The sequence below is a fragment of the Bufo bufo genome, chromosome 7, assembly GCF_905171765.1.
Source record: "Bufo bufo chromosome 7, aBufBuf1.1, whole genome shotgun sequence".
NCBI lineage: Eukaryota > Metazoa > Chordata > Amphibia > Anura > Bufonidae > Bufo > Bufo bufo.
In genome coordinates, this window is record NC_053395.1 from 212643880 (window position 1) to 212661300 (window position 17421).

The window sequence follows — 17421 nt, forward strand, 5'->3', positions numbered from 1 at the left end:
AAATGTTATACAGGAGATGTAGCTCAGGTAAAGTCGCTGTCACCAGCGGCTAAGAAAAAATTACTCTGAATGTGAAAGATATTCAGGATGCGCAAACGTTATACAGCTGATGTAGCGCAGGTAATGTCGCTGTCAGCGCAGGTAATGTCGGCCAAACAATTGCACTGAATGTCACAGATATTTAGGATGTGCAAATGTTATACAGGAGATGTAGCGCAGAAACTGTCGCTGTCACCAGCGGCTAATAAAAAAAGACACTGAATGTCACAGATATATAGGATGGGCAAACGTTATACAGGAGATGTAGCGCAGGTAATGTCGCTGTCACCAGCGGTGAAAAAATTACAATGAATGTCACAATATTTAGGATGCGCAAACGTTATACAGCTGATGTAGTGCAGGTAATGTCGCTGTCACCAGCGCTAAGGAAAAAATTACACCGAATGTCACAGATATTTAGGATGCGCAAACGTTATACAGGAGATGTAGCGCAGGTAATGTTGCTGTCAGCAGCGGCAAAGAAAAAATTACACTGAATGTCACAGAGATTTTGGATGCGCAAACGTTATACAGGAGATGTAGCGCAGCTAATGTCGCTGACAGCAGCGGCCAAACAATTGCGCTGAATGTCACAGATTCTTAGGATGCGCAAATGTAACACAACAGATGTAGCAGAGGTTGTTTCACTGTCAGCAGCAGACAAACAATTACACGTAATTTAGTGCAGGTTGTGTTAATAATATATATTGGCGCAAGATAAAACAATAGTCCTAAAAGGACTTTTGTGTCTCTAACACCTTTCAACAGTAAACCCTGCCTGAAAAAAAAGTAAAAAATTCCTGTCCCTATACTATCTGTACCTTCACTGCAGCTCTCCTTGACTAAGACTGAGCCAAACCACATGTCATCGGGTGCTATATAGCACCAAATGACGCATTAAGGCCAGCCAATCACTGTAATGCCAGTAACCAACATGTCTACAGCATTACAGTGAGTGCCAGCACTTCTCCGCATGTTTATTGGCTGCGTAGCAGCCAACAAACGTGCGGAAAAGAGACTCGAGCATCGCGCTTGAGCACACGCGTTGTTCGGCCAAGCACCGCGATATGCCAAAGATCGCGATGCTCGAGTCAAAATGGTGTTCGGCCAAGCATGCTCGCCCAACACTAATTCCTACAAAAGGCCAATCTTGTATTGCCAGTGAAATTCTCCTACTAAAACTGCAGTTGTTATCTACTCCGTACAGGATTTGAATTCTTTCCAGAGGAGGTCACAGCCTTGGATACAGTAGCAGACATAATATGATAAAACACATACAATTTTTGAATAGAAGAGATAAAGTTGTAATGATGCGCTCTACCACACGTCTCTACAAAAGAATTGTGAACAAATTAATAGAAATACTTTTTCAAGTTCCGCAACAAAATGCATTTAGAAGTATTATTCGAGCCTGAGTTCAATGCTAAGTGGCAGCATGTCTGTTTCATATGTAAATAAAATACCATTAGCGGTAATGTCCTCAGCAGCCGAGTGATTTTTACTTCTTTTCTTTTAAAATCAGTTTTATAAAATAGCTCATTAGAGGACAGTATTCCATAATGGCAGCATTTTTCCTTTGTCCTATTTGACAAGGGGCATTTTTTTTTTTTTGTGGGATTTAAGGGTACGGCTACATAGCAATTTTGAGCATCGCACCTAACATGCCACGTTCATCTCTGATTACGGCATCTGAGATGAAAAATGAGGGCTTTCAGTGGTTAATTAGTTAAAAATAATAATAAATCTATTACACCTTGCTGCACTGACTGTAATCCAAATTGCCATTATACAGCTCTGTAATCCCAGCAAACCGTTCTTGTTATTGGGGTGCAAGTGCTGTTTGATACAGCCATTAACAGGATTTATTACAAGGAAATATTTCTGTCTTATTTGCCCTTGTGCGGTGCTGTTATATGTTTTAAAGCATTTTTTGGCTTGTATTAGTGGGAAAAAAGAGGGCTTATTAGCTGTTGTGTGGTGAAGTGAGAAAATTACAGCCTTTTATATGTTCAAAAGCCTTTTGTGGCGTGTATTACTGGCAAAAAAATATATATTATTTGCCGTGCAGAGGTGCAGTTTTATGTTCTAAAGCCTTTTGTGGCGTGTATTAGTGGCAAAAAAATATATATTATTTGCCGTTCAGCAGTGCAGTTATATGTTCTAAAGCAGGGCTGGCCAACCTGCGGCTCTCCAGCTGTTGTAAAACTACAATTCCCACGATGCCATGCTGTAGGCTAATAGTTGTAGGCTGTCTGGGCATGCTGGGAGTTGTAGTTTTGCAACAGCTGGAGAGCCGCAGGTTGGCCAGCCCTGTTCTAATGCCTTTTGTGGAGTGTATAAGTGGAAAAAAGTAAGGACCTATATGTCATTCAGCGGTGCAGGTATATGTTCTAAAGCACTTTTTTGCGTGTATTAGTGGCACAAAAAAAGTATTTGTCATTGTGTGGTGAAGTGAGAAAATGACATCCCTTTTTGCCGTGTATTAGTAGCAAAAAAATATATCCAGACCCAAACACACCGTGGAAGGATGCAGTGGAGATTGAGGCAGGGAGTCCCTCCGAGTCACTTGCACAAATGTCCCGCTGCATGCTCACTTGCTTGCGTAGTGACAGCCGAATTGTCACTATTCGGCAGAGGGATGATTTCTGGCTCTCCACCTTGTTGGACCCTCGCTACCGGTCCAAAATATTCTTTTTTTTTTACACCCGCTGAGAGGGAGGACAAACTGAACTACTATAGAGACATCCTATATAGTCAGTTGGCCACTGCCTATCTGCAGCATCGTCCATCCTCTCGCAGGTCTGACCGGGGGGCCTTCTGCGCTCAAGTTCCTCAGCCATGGCTGCTGTGGAAGGGTGCAGGGGTAGGAGCAGTTCCATCTTCATCAGCAGCAACTTGAGTCTAGAGTCGCTGATAAGCAGCTTTCTTCACCTGCCTAGTGAAGAAACGGCTCACCAGCAGCAGCTGCAGCTAGACCTTGAGCAGGACCTGAATCAGCAGGTTGTGGCATATTTGGACAGTACCCTGCCACGCCACATTGAAGACCTGCTATACTACTGTGTGTGGCCGCAACTAGCAGATTTTGCCCTGGAAAAGCTGTCCTGCCCGGCCAGTAGTGTGGCATCAGAGTGGGTGTTTAGTGCGGCGGGGGCCATAGTTACCCTAAGAAGAGCTCGCCTGTCCACCAAGAATGTGGAGAGCTTGACCTTTGTCAAGATGAATCAGGCGTGGATCAGCCAGGATTTCCACTCGAAATGCCTGATGCATCAGACTAGATCACCCATGCTGCCACACCAACACTTTGACAAAATAGACCGGTTTCTTCTGGCTACCTGCCTCAGCTACTATTCTGATTCTGCCACACTTCTGATGCCATAAATCTGATGCCAAGTGCTCCTTCTTTCACCCACCATGTTCATCTGGTATTGCCACCCACCTCCCCACTCTGTCACCGGGTCACTCTGTGGTCTCCTGATGCTGCTGCCACCTCCACACTATGTCACCTTGCCACTCTGTGGGCTCCTGATGCTGCTGCTACCTCAACACTATGTCCCTGTTGCTGCTGATGCTGCTACCTCCACGCTCTGTTATTTTTCCACTCTGTGGCCTCCTGATGCTGCTGCCACCTCCACACTGTCATTGTGCCACCCTGTGGCCTCCTTCTGATGCTGCTTCTGCTGCCACCTCCACACTCTGTCATTAGGCCACTCTGCTGTCTCCTCATGCTGCCGCCACCTCCACACTGTTATTGTGTCACCATGTGGCCTGCTCCTGATGCTGATGCTGCCGCCACCTCCACACTCTGTCATTATGCCACTATGTGGCTTCCTGATGCTGCTGCTGCCACCTCCACACTGTCATTCTGCCACTATGTGGCCTCCTCCTGATGCTGCTGCTGCCGCCACCTTCACACTCTGTTATTGTGCCACTCTGTATCCTCCTGATGCTGCTGCTGCCACCTCAACACTGTCATTGTGCCACTCTATGGTCTCCTCATGCTGCTTCCACCTCACCACTATGTCATTGGGCCACTCTGTGGACTTCTCATGCTGTTCCCACCCAACCCACTTCATGACTTTTTGCCACTATTTTGCCTTTCGGCTTCGCTAACATCATCATTTATTTGACCTTTCTTCTGATCTTTCAGAAGGAAGGAAAAATTAGACACACAACAGATCCTGTCTATGTAACAGCTGTAAGGCCTGCATGACATGGTCCCTATTTTGCATCAGAATTGGCTTATGATTTGGTAGCCAGAAGCAGGAGTGGGAAAAAAACAAAACAGAAGACATGCAAATATTCCATTCACCTGTCATCTCTGTTTTGGATCCACTCCAGTTTTTCTGGGCTTTAGCAATACTGATGGATTACTGACCAAATACTGACCGAGTGAAGGCGGATGCTCCATATACAGGATCTGTTTTCTGGGGGTTATTGTTCTGATGAATCAGAGGAAGGGCAAAATAATCAGTGACGTCAACACAAACTTACTGTTGACACCCTCTCCACTCTGTCGGGGAGGGGGGGCTCTACTTGTATAAGCGCTTAATAGAACAGGTTCTGTAGACATCTATGTGGAATCAGCTGCCGACTGTGTAAAAGGAGTGTGCTTCTTCTTGACGCTAACATTGACCTGTAAGGCTGAGTTCACACTTGAGATATTTAGTCAGTTTTGGCCCCGTGACTGCCCAAATAAATAAAGTGTGCAGTGATTCTAAAAGTGACGCCTGTCATCTGCATGTCATACCGACTCACAGTATTGTTTCACTACCGCAGCAGACTCCCTATGCGTGTTACTGCAAGGCACAGTGTTCTACATCACTATAAAGGCTCTCTGTAGCCAGGAAATAGCCATTTGTTATGTGATTTGCTTCGAATAAATTCAGATTGAACCTATTTTTTTTTTTTAATCCGTGAATCGGCCAAATCAAATTTTTGAGAAATTCATCATACGTTATTGCGGACAAGGTCTTTAATCAGGATGGCCACAGCGGCCTCTTCGTACACAAATGGGTGAGGTGTGTATGTATTTTTGTGTTTTTACTGCCATTTCAGGGAAAATTTTATAATTACCACAAATCCCAAGGAAATTTGGCTTTGCGGCAAATTGCATGTTCCATGAAATTCAGATTGAAGTCCACTTTGGGTACTACGATTTGCTCAAACCTTCAGCATAGTCCCTATAGTAATATCATAAGATGGAAAGTTCCTAGACAACGTTGCCCACTAGTCCATTGACAGACTAATACTTTATTAACCCGAGATATTTGTTGCATCTTTGTTTACATTCTACGGCTGAATAGTCCACAAATCTACTGTGAGTGTGAGGTTGTCATCGACATTATTGGTTTCACTAAATAGTAAAATGCTTCTTAAACATTCAGTTCCTGTTCATCTATCGCATCCTCTCTCTAACAGCCTCGCCAACCTGTTCCTCCAGTGAGTACGTCTGTGACAGTGGTGGCTGCATCTCGGCCTACCTCAGGTGTAACGGTGAATATGATTGTGCTGATGGCTCTGATGAGGTAAGGTTTTATTTTAGAAGTGTATCCCTGCATGGGTGGGTATAATGTCAAAGAATCAAAAAGTCTAGTGATTAAGACAAAGATATTGGAATGGACATTTATACAAACCCTTCTTTCCAATAATTGGAGCAGTGTCAATCACCCAATGAACCACCAAATGCATTGGATGAAAGAATTATTGATGAAGCATCTTAAATCAATGTTTATGAGCAGCAGCACCCCCTTAGCAGCTTCACAGAAAATGAATATGTATGGGGATGATCAATCACAGCAGTGATCACTCTTCCCCATACAGAGGAGATCATCGCTGCATGTAAATTCAGGTCTCAGCTCCACTGACTAATTATTGGGGAAAAAATGCCTTTTTTATTGCAATTGTCTGCACAGTTGGCCTATGTTAAAGGGCCTTCAGAGTTTACAAGATTATATATAGGGATGAGCGAACTTGTGTTTTCAAGTTTGGCGTACAAGGTTCAGGTTATCTAAGAATACCATTATGGATTCCGCTACCACGGACCATAACTTATGGTCCGTGGTAACGGAATCCATAACGGAATTCTTAGATGACCTGAACCCGAACCTTGTATGCCAAGCTTGAAAACACAAGTTCACTCATCCCTAATTGTATATCAACTTTGAGTTATGCACCCAAAATTGCACCGACAGCTAATAGCATATTTATTGTTAATAGCTATGCAGTTATATAGCTAAGCTGCAGTTTATTATGTGGCCATTGAACCTGCTTTGAGCTGCCGTCAATTTGAAAATCACATTAATCTGCATGCTGGAGCGGTTTTGGAAGCATTGCTGGCTCACTTCAGCCAGTGAAGTGGCTACAACATGTGGAACTAGGCTGAGGATCCGTATGGAAGGTTCATGTTCATAAACTAGTGGCAATTGGCCACAAAATTGCAGAATTCCAAAGTTATCTTGGACTTAGAGGATGCATATGATAAATTAATCATAACACTTCCAAAGAAAGGCATTGGATGCCGGCAAAGCTTTAAGACGACAAAGTAGCATTGGGCAGAAACCCATTGGCCCCTGCCTGTGCCCAGCTATCCTGCCAAGAGGTATAGAGCGAGGGGATAGCAATATAGGAACACCACCAAGGGTATGTGTATTGTATCAATAGGAGCAGTATAGTATGAAGATGAAAATTCTAAAAATTTGGTGATTCCTTAAGTGAGTACCTTTCACCGCAGGATGTAAATTCCTGGTACAATTAAGTGCCCTGGACATGGAGCTGAATGATTGTGATGATGAATAGGAATATAGTACTCAGCAGGATTGTCTGGATTGTGCGGGAAGAAAGGGTTGCTTGGATTCTTTGCCATATCTAGGGTCAGCCAAATTTGCTGTTAAAGTAGAAAATCAACCAAAATCTGCAGCAGCAAATCCCGCTAATAGAGAAATCGGTGGCTTTGAAATCTGTAGTTGCAGATGTTGCTGAAAATCCACGGGAAATATGCAGCAGAATCATCAGCAATAGAATTTCTTGCGGATTTGATTGCGTATTTGGACTTGTATTCCTATTGAAGTCAATGGGGAAAATCTGTAACAAATTTGGAAATAATCCACAACAGAAATGAACGTGTTTCAGACTGCGGGCCAGTTTTCCATTTGCTCACATTACTTGGTCTGATTCTGAATAACTTTTTCTCGTTTTCCATCCTTAGGTTGATTGTGTGACTGACTGCAAAGACCACCAGTTTCGATGCCGCAATAAGGCCTACTGCATCCCAGTCAGATGGCTGTGTGACGAAGTCCATGACTGTGTAGACGGCAGCGATGAAGATAACTGTGAGAGAGGTTAGAAAGTCTTATTCCCCTCTCTGAAATTAAATTCGCTCTTGTGCATCTCATTTGCTCTGTCTGCTCTAATAAACTAGTAACACCCATGTGCGCCATCAGGCTGATAAATGCAAAGCTGTGGGATCGTAGCATGGACCATTGCGACCTATCTTCATCTGCTTAAAACGACAGGACTTTTTCTTTGTAAAACACTGGTTTCCCTCGGCGTTATTTAGTGGATTTATGTCTTTATGGCTTTTTGATGAGATCGGCACGATAAGGCTCATCAGGATAAGTCACTGTGCATTTCTTAAATACGTTGTTATAGAGAGAAATTCTTACAGCACATTACAAAATACATTTATGGAGTGTGATGCTATGGCTCTGGTATCTAATTGTTCCTTTTTTCTAAGATGCAAGGAAATGGAAATGTTAATAAATTAGAGATTATGTGCCATAGATGTAGGCTGTGCTGTTCCTATGGAGCGCTTGGAGAGCAGGGCCAGCCATGGATTATCCCTTCACCTTTGTGATTGGGTGGTCTAGAAATGGACTGTAAGCATCCAGAAGATGGAGGTTGGCCCAAGACTCATGGAAAGACTGTGGGTCACCATACAGGGCCAGGGCATAGGGCTTTGTATGTATAAGAGCCCTTGTTTGCAAAATGGATATTCAAAGATGGATAATTACCCAATTTAATAGCATAAATGTTTTTCTTGCGTTCACTGGTTCTCAGATAAAATAGTTAATAAACAATAATAAATAAATAAATAAAATATTAAATAAATATGCAAATAAAGAAAACTAACGAACAACAATTATTATGAATATAATTTATAAAATAACATTCAACAATATTTTATTTTCTCCCCCAAGCCATTTAGCTTGACATGGTAATGTTAAGCAGTTTATAGAGGTTGTCTGGGACTTTGAGTATCAAAGTCCCAGACAACCTCTATAAACTGCTTAACATTACCATGTCAAGCTAAATGGCTTAGATTAGGCCATCAATATCACATGGGTGGGGGACCAACTCTCAGCATCCTCATTGATCAGTTAAAGAGGTTGTCCGAGTTCAGAGCTGAACCCTGATATATCCCCATTTTCATCCATCTGGCCACGATCCCTTTCCTTGCACTGGATCTCGCAGGACAACGGCTTGTTTGTTTATATTTTCACACTGCTAGGCAGAGGCGCCTTATGATGTCACCGGCACTTAAGGGCAGGCTTTAGTACCTCTGCCTAGCTTACCCTATGGCTGCCATAGCAACTTAAGCTCCCTTGATCTCAGCGTGGGGGAGCCTTTCGAGCCCTGAGAGTGCAATGCTCCTGGGAAAAGACTGCTCAGATGTCGTGGTTGCGATTGACCATGGCATCTGAGCAGTAAAATGTCTGTGATCGGTGTAATCGCCAATCATGAACAATGCCTCCCGGTGTCTGCTGTATACAATATGATTACCACACAGCTCCTGACTGGGTACCATCTTTAAAGTCCTGACTTGTAGTCATGAATGGGTTAACAGTTACTACCACAATGTGAAACTAAAATATATGAAGCTAGAAATTGCAGCGTGGACAAGTGATAGTGTTTTTAGTATTTTTACAAAGCTGTTGAGCCTCATTTCATAGCTGATCTGGTTCTGCAGCTCGTGTAATTCCCGACATAGCAGCTAGTGCAGTTACCCGTCCCCAGCAATCACATGACCATGGTTCATAACAGGCATACATTTATTTTTCTGACTATTAGACACCTCCAGGTGAACCTAATTTATTAAGTGTCATGTGTCATTTAATAAATTTGTTATAAATCACTCCAACTATATTGTTGACTTGACACCAGTCAGGGTGAGCCATTGAGTTCACTGCAGCATTATTCTGTATAGTAAGAGTCCTTGGTGTTCTATACACCATTGTCGGTTCCCCATTTCCATTTCATACACTCTAACAAAGCAAACAAAATGGAATATTATGGAAAAAGAAGAAAAACCTTCACCTCTATACGTCTTTGCCAGCTGCAATAAAATAACACTTGTTGGCTGCCACCGACGGTGTCGAAAATATACTCAATTGCTCCCGAGCCCTTGTAAAAAGAATAACTTAAGGCTCAGAGTGCCGCGGCCTATGGTTTCACAAAACAAAAGAGTACATTGATCTAACATTAAAAGCCAAATGACTAAAAAAAAAGAAGGTATATAAAAACTCAAGAGATTTTACTTCAATAAACAACATCACATAAGCTATGCTGAATAAATAATATTTCTAAATCCATTCACCGTAAATTTCACAAGAATGAAAATCATCCCACAGTTTTTCATTATACCAAACGACACAACTGCCATTCATTGTAAATATAGCCGTCGGGGCAGCCGAATGAATTCCACAATGCAGCTGAACAGCTGTGCTTGCCTGACATTTAATGATCTCAGGTTTTCATCCAAAATAAAGTTGTTTTAGCAGTAATGACTGCTCTTATATTCTGAGATGGCCATTGTTCAAATGTAAGTGATTTTGCCTCAGAAGGTATCTTATATAAAAAGTGCCAACTGAATACATCAAAAGTTACTAACGGAGGTTGTCAGGATTTTTTATTAGTGGATTAAAGGGGCTATTAGAGCATATGGACATGATAGACGGGAGTCTTCTGTTAAGGACCTCCTTTGTTAGCCGGTTAGCCATGGGGTACAGATGTACAGCAGCCATCTCACATGGACCCTGGTGCTTAGGGGGTTCCAATGGTTCCTCTGCTACTTAGGAAGACACCAGTATCAAGTGTGGAAAATGGTCAGGGAGGAGCCTGTAACAGCCTTTACATCAGGGCCCAGGACCTTCAACTTAGACTTCTGCCCAGAGCAGAGAGTTGCTAAGAAAGAGTGTATTACATAGCCACCCAGTGTACATAGCGACCCAGTGTAAGCTGATCACCTGGGGTTTCAAGAGCCAGATCTATGATAATCAGCTCATGGACATGTGCCTTTCTTCAGACAAGGCATTGCTTTGTAGTTCTTGAGACAACTTATCACCAGAAAAGGGGTCCTTTAGTCTAATTTCAAGGTACCCGCTATGGGTAAGTCCACACATGGCAGAAATTAGCACTCTTCTTCTATAGCCAACAGTTGTAATATGTAAAATGAAATCCTGCTTACTCCACATTATCTAGGCTGACCAAAACTCAACACCAGTAATTGGCATGAAAGTAATGAACATAAGCCATGTTCTTGCTCCTTGGGCTGACAAGTAGACTGGATTGCAGTAAAGATATGCTTATGGAGCAAATTAATCGGCAGGTTGGTGTATCATTCAGTTGCGCCTAGTGCAGCTCCACTATAATTGCTTCATAGTATAGAACATCTATACAGATATTAAGTAGATACAAGTTCCCTCATATGCACAGTTCTAATTTAGAGGCCATATCGACCGTTGCACTCATTTTTTTGTCCTCAGAAATTTGAACTGAAATCCCCTCCAGCCAAGAGCTGAAGTGCATTTTTGGTGTAATTTGCACCAGTTTTCTGGTACACATGTTGTTAAATGAATTGGGCCTCTCATGACTCACCCTTAGCCTGTCTTCTCCCACCCACATTCAGCTCCTTTTTTGTAAAAGTGGTAAGGGTGTTGGGGAAAGCTAAAAAGTTGCACATTTTGCAACAATGTGTGACAGATTTTGTGACTTTTTATGCCAGTTATAGTATTGGACACATCTTCATGTGGACACACTAAGGTTGGTTGAACCAATTAATTTCAAGTGCTTTCCCAACAATCCAATATGTATTAGATGTTTGGGCAATGTTAATTCAGCAGATGTTGGAGATTTGAAAAAAGGATTGGGCATGTTAAATTTCCAGGATAACCAATTATTTGTTCTCATGGGAGATACACTGCTGTTAGAGTTGTCTAAGAGTGGCTTACTCCCAGAACATATTCACACTCGGCCAAACCAAGAACAAATGTGTATGACAGGATAGGATAGGAGTAATATAACCTTTAGCCGAATTAACGTTTGCCAAAAGCTATTGAAAGGTGTATGGCCTGATTTACAAAGAATAAGGTTGGTCATAGACAGTCCTCAGACTTTTAAATGTCTATGCACTTTGGGGTAAAGTCTTTACCTTATGTATGACATCAATAATTTTCCACTGTAACATACAGGTTTAAATAACTAGTGGAAATTACAAAACAAGAAGCAACTAATAACTGAAAGAACAACTTTTCAATTTCCAGATAACACCTTTAAAGGGAGTCACTAAAAACCAGGCACAATGCCTTGTAGGGCTAGCTCAGCTGAATTTATTGATACCTTTTACTTGGTAATTCATTGCTTCTTTCTGGCTTCATTCTATGCAAATGAGCAGTTAAGTGCATTGAGGGCTGGCATGAGCACCTTTTTGCATCCTTGCTCCTCCTGCTTCCTCTTCCAGCCCCTCCATCTCCTGCTTGATCGACAGGGCCAGATTCCTGGCTTATCATCTCGCCTGTCAATCTAGAAGTAGAGAAAAGTGGCCATATTGCGCTTTTTGTGGAAATCGGGTTTAGAGTATTCAGACCTGTAGTGATTGAGGTTGCCTCCTTCTATGATGGCTTACCATTTGTCTGTGGATTCCATAGCAGCCACAGCTACATACAACCATATATGTTTTTATGTATTCATGTACCCTGAAAGGAATTGAGATGATTTCTAATAAGGAACTAGAGATGAGCAAATTTCTTTAAATTTGATTTTGGTCTAAATAAACCATGAAATCCAATATGTGTTTCATTTTTAGAATAAAAATTTGTCTACATTTTTTCTCAAGAAATTCTGATTCTAAGGAATCACATCAAATTTTAATTCTAAATAATCGATTAACTCATCTCTGGAAGGAACCTTATGCAGTATGTTGACCAGAGTGTGTAGCTGTGTCTCATTACTTGGTATTTATTCTGGAATTACCAAATGGCATTTCTCTTTAAGGGGAAAATATATGCCGAGCAGATGAGTTCCTGTGCAATAACACCCTATGTAAGCTGCGTCTATGGCTTTGCGATGGAGAAGATGACTGTGGAGATAACTCTGATGAAGTGCCTGAAATGTGTGGTATGATATTTATATTCCTAAGCAACCAATGTCTACTAAGCCAACATATAACATAATGTATTTTATTGCTGCTGCCTCGTTGGTGGTGCCCAGTCTGGCTTGCGGTATATGGGCATTTGGACTATTGGAGTATTTATCAGAGGAACGTTGTAGCACATTGTGCAAGAAAGGTTTCTTCAGCTTTCATCATTGGATGAGGTTTTATGAGGTGACATTTCAAGTAGGTAGTAATTCTGGTCATTGTCCTCATGGGATTGATCTGCCAATGTCTGGTCAATTTGGCCTGTAAAAACTTGAGCCAAATGGCAATATGGGCATCCAAGTGTCCACCTCTACACCTCTATTAAAGAAAAAATTAACAGAAATCATCCTCTCCACCAATGTTCTGCAAATTCTGCATTCAGTTGTCCGATTACCTGTATGCTACCTTTATCCCTGAGCAAGGGAACCTCTGCAAATATTCACAATTATTGGTCATTGTTAACACCCATCTATAAGGTAGCATACATGATATTTTGAGTCTTGCTTGCTGGCAATTTGTATTTGAAAAGATTGACCTCCATCAGCAATCTATAGAAAGATCTCCTGACATGTCTCTTTTAGTAATTACTCACTTTCCTCATGAAATAAAAATTCTGGAGCATCTCTTCTTTAATTACTGCATATGGTCGACTGCCACTCTCTTCATTTTCAGAAATTGGGACCCCTATTCTAAAGATCGGTGCGGCTCTCAGTGGTCAGAGCCAAATTAATACACTATTTATCCCCTATTCTTTGGATAGGGGATGCGTTTATGTTTTAAACAACCACTTTAAAGGGGTTGGCCGCCTTTTGTTTTATTTGGCAAACTCCCCTCCTCACTATGCCTGCAAAAGGGAAGCATACTTATCTGTTCCTCTCACTGGGTCCCAGCTCCTTCGCTCCTCATCCTCGGCTGCCTTGCTTGAGTCCCCTGCTGTCAACATCTACTTTGACACTGCTGCAGCTAATCCTGTGACCCCCTCCTTGCATCATGTGACCAAATGACCTGATCCAAGGGGAGCTGGATGGACACAGTTGTCTCAGAGCGGATGTTGACATTGGCTGAGGCAGCTTAGAACAGGGAAGGATGGAGCCGGGACCCAGCACAAGGGAGCTGGTAAGTATGCTTCCCTTTTGCAGGTCTGGTCAGGAGGTGGGATTACCAAAATCCCACACACACACATGCAAAGGGTGGCCAATACTTTAATGTGAATAATGTTATAATATTATGTTAAACGTTTTCTATTATTGACCTTGTCTATGTGATATTTTTGTTTCTAAGTCAAATTTCCATGCCCATCGACAAGACCTTTCCGATGTCATAATAACCGCGTGTGCCTAAGGATGGAACAGATTTGTAATGAACTGGATGAGTGCGGAGATAACTCCGATGAGGCTCACTGTGGTACGTGGAATTTACCCTATGTGGCTCAGGGACTAAATTAATGTAATTTGAGAGGAACCTTCAGTAAAAAAAACATAATTGACCTTAATTGAAGTCTTAATTGAAAGTTTATGCACGCTATAAATTAGGTGCTGAAACAATTATATTTGAAACGCATGAGGAACCTTTCTGCTTCTTGGTCAGTGGCTCTACACGCCGGACGCATTTTAATGAGGGCGTAACGCTAATTGTGATTTATTTTGTTTATGTAAAATGTTGGTAGGAACAAGGCAGAAAGTGAAACCTTGCAAGAAGGATGAATTTACCTGCAATAATAAGAAGTGTGTGGCGTCTGATCTGCAGTGTGACCAGTTCGATGACTGCGGAGATGGCAGCGATGAAAGAGGATGCAAAACAGGTGCATTTTTTACTTTGGGAAAACAGTTTCCATGGGGCAGCCTTGTTGGCTTGGAAATGTCACCTGGGTTGCCACTTGGCTCGAACTATACCACAGCCTGTACGGGCACTAGAAAGATAGTATGTCTGTGGGCAAGAAACAATAAAAAGAGTAAAACAAATGTTTAGGGGATCATAAAGTTTTTAAAAAAAAATTGCCTGTTTTTTCAAAAATATCCCTACTCCTGCCAACAGGTTGAGTGGGGTATTGCAGCTCAGCTCCATTCACTTTAACAGAGCAAAGCTGTCATGCAAAACAAAACCCATAGACAACAGCCATGTTGCTTCATACATTTTTACAATTCTTTAAAGTATTCATTTTACTTGTTTTACAATTTTTGCAAAAAGTATATTTTTTATGTGTAATATTTGGACAGAATTGATTGCATTGTATTGTCATCTTTGAATATTATTTTACTATTTTCATCCAACACCAGGTTTACATGGACCATCACTCTATCGTACTCTAGGCTTGGCACATAGACCTTATCCACCCAGCAATCAATGGGCTCCAAGTAGAACCTGACACATGCCCCTGCGTAAAGAAATTTTTCATTTTGGGAATACATTGTATTTCTTAAACCGACAGTAAAATGGTGGCTCACTCAAGACGGAAATGTGGAACAGGTGCTGCTAGCCCAAATGTGAGGGACACCCACCCTCAAAGGGTAATGTAGATAAACTAAAATAATGGGCGAGCACACTACATTTGTATCATCCAGTGCATAAAATTTAATTAAATCCAATAAATGAACACGTGGTAGAGTTAAAATAAGTCACACACTAAAATAAAATACAATAAAATACTAAAAACAATACGCTTGGATAAATACACTTGAATAAAAACCGCAGATAGATGGGATGGTTTACACAATAGGTAAAGTCCAATTAATGATATATGGAGCAAAGTGACATCAGAAAGTCCATTAGAATCGATATCTCTAATTCTCCTAGCCAGGAGATCTTAGTCACAAGTCTATTGTATAATCAGTACACCAGGAATGTGTGCTGGTGTTGTAGCTCCAATATGGAGAGAGTGTCCTCTTACAATCTCTGGCCGACTGCTTAGAATAAACTCCTATATAGAACCTTCGGTGTTGATATTTGTGCACCAATTGGCTGTATAATGTTGCAAAGTCCCGTAGTCACTGTGGGTATAGCAACTAGTAAATACAGTGCTTCTTACCTCCCTCGTGGTGGACAGATTGTTTCCAGCGTGAGTCGGGCGACGCGGGATATTGCCGGCGTCTGGCTTCGTTCAGCTGCAGCTGACTTACCCGAAGTCTCACGAGATTTCTAAACGGGATTTCGTCCAGCACGACAGGGAGGACACAGTGAGTCTCCAATATGTTCTTAGTTATTGGAATCCTTCAATTTCATTTACAGCATGGCCATGCTAGTGGAGGTGCTTTGATTACAGGTATGCGATCCGGCCCATACGCGTTTCGGGAACTCCCCTTCCCTTCATCAGTGGTGCCGCATCACCTGTGAGCCTCCACCTTTTATATCTTAGATAGCACCAAAATATGGATCACTGGATTGTTTCTTCTCAAATGCAAGACATGTGATTTTTTATATACATGCAGTTGATAGACATCTCCTTGGATACTTATGCGTTTTTCACATCATTTTTGTTTACACATAATAAATAGTATTAGTGGCATATGAAGATTAATCAATTTAAAACGCCAACTGTTAGTCACTAGATCTCTTCTTCTAAAGGTCTGCCAGCGTCTTATATATATATATGCGTTTTTTGTGCATGCGGTTTTGATGCGTTTTTTTGCAACACATGCGTTTTATGGCTCTATTTGTTCCTTCAATCAATATGAACAGAAGTGTGTAGACAAAATTTATACTAAAGACTGCATATCAAATTTATGCAATATTAAAGTGAAAGTGCATTTTTGTTCAAAAATTAAGATATTCTATTAATAAATACTCTATTTATACATAGGCCTTTGTATTACATTCCAATTGTCTACACATAATAAATAGTATAAGTTGCATATAAAAATTATTCAATTTAAAATGCCAACTGTGGGTCACTGGATATCTTCTTCCAAAGAGGTCTGCATTCGTTTTATATGTATATATGCATTTTTTATGCATGCGGTTTTGATGCGTTTTTTTACAACACATGCGTTTTTTAGCTCTATTTGTTCCTTCAATCAATATGAACAGAAGTATCTGAACAAAATTTATACTAAAGACTGCATATCAAAATTATGCGATATTAGAATAAAACTGCATTTATATTTCAAAATTAGAATGTTCTATTAATAAATACCCTATTTATACATAGGCCTTTGTGTTAAAAAGTTAAGATGGGACTTCATAATTATAAAAGTATATAAATATATAGAATGATATTAACGAATAGACTAGTTCATATAAATTCATAAGGATCCGTGGTCGGAACATCCAACCTTGAGGTAGCCTTCCAATATACTTATTTGTAGGCAGGGATCTATGTAGATGGTATATGGCTGGAGGCCCCCATCCGAGTCCACGACGCAGTGCCGAGGATCGGCCAAACTGCGGCGTGTGAGTCAGACTGGGGGCATCCAGCCTACAAGAACCCAAATAGTTCCAGTTCTGCATTTAGACCCGCTGGTATCATTGATCCAAACTCGTATATCCGTCTAGATTCTAGTTTTGACATCTGTTTAATATAATTTCCTCCTCGCCAGTGTCTATCCACCTTCTCCAGTGCCATGAAGATCAGTTGTGAAGGGTCTTTGTTATGGACGTCCCTATAATGTTTAGACAGACAATGTTTATCGTAGCCCTTCCTTATATTGGCTACGTGTTCTGCCAATCTAGTTTTCATTGGACGTTTGGTTCTTCCTATATACTGTCTTTTACATGGACACTGGATCAGGTAGATGACACCGGCGGTATTGCATGTGAGGCATTCTTTTATTTCCCATTTGTACGTGTTTTGGGTGGAAGAAATAGTGGTTGTTTTCCTGGGGGTTGGGTTTAACTTACAGGCCATACATTTGCCACATTTGAAGAAACCGGTAAGTTTCATCCAGGTCCCCATAATTGTATTCTCTTTATTTATCAGTTTAACTGGTTTAATAGAAGGAGCTACCTTTAGGCCTAAATTCGGTGCTCTAGTAAAT

General features: G+C 41.3%; 1 protein-coding gene across 1 annotated transcript in view; it reads left to right on the forward strand.

The window, feature by feature from the left end:
• Nucleotides 1-17421, forward strand: part of LRP1B (LDL receptor related protein 1B) — a 1344280-nt gene that overhangs the window by 1190028 nt on the left and 136831 nt on the right. Inside the window, exons 71-75 of the mRNA XM_040441523.1 lie at nt 5458-5564; nt 7244-7376; nt 12307-12429; nt 13733-13875; nt 14129-14252. Of these exons, the coding sequence (XP_040297457.1) occupies nt 5458-5564; nt 7244-7376; nt 12307-12429; nt 13733-13875; nt 14129-14252 (630 nt within the window). The remainder of the gene's footprint in view (nt 1-5457; nt 5565-7243; nt 7377-12306; nt 12430-13732; nt 13876-14128; nt 14253-17421) is intronic.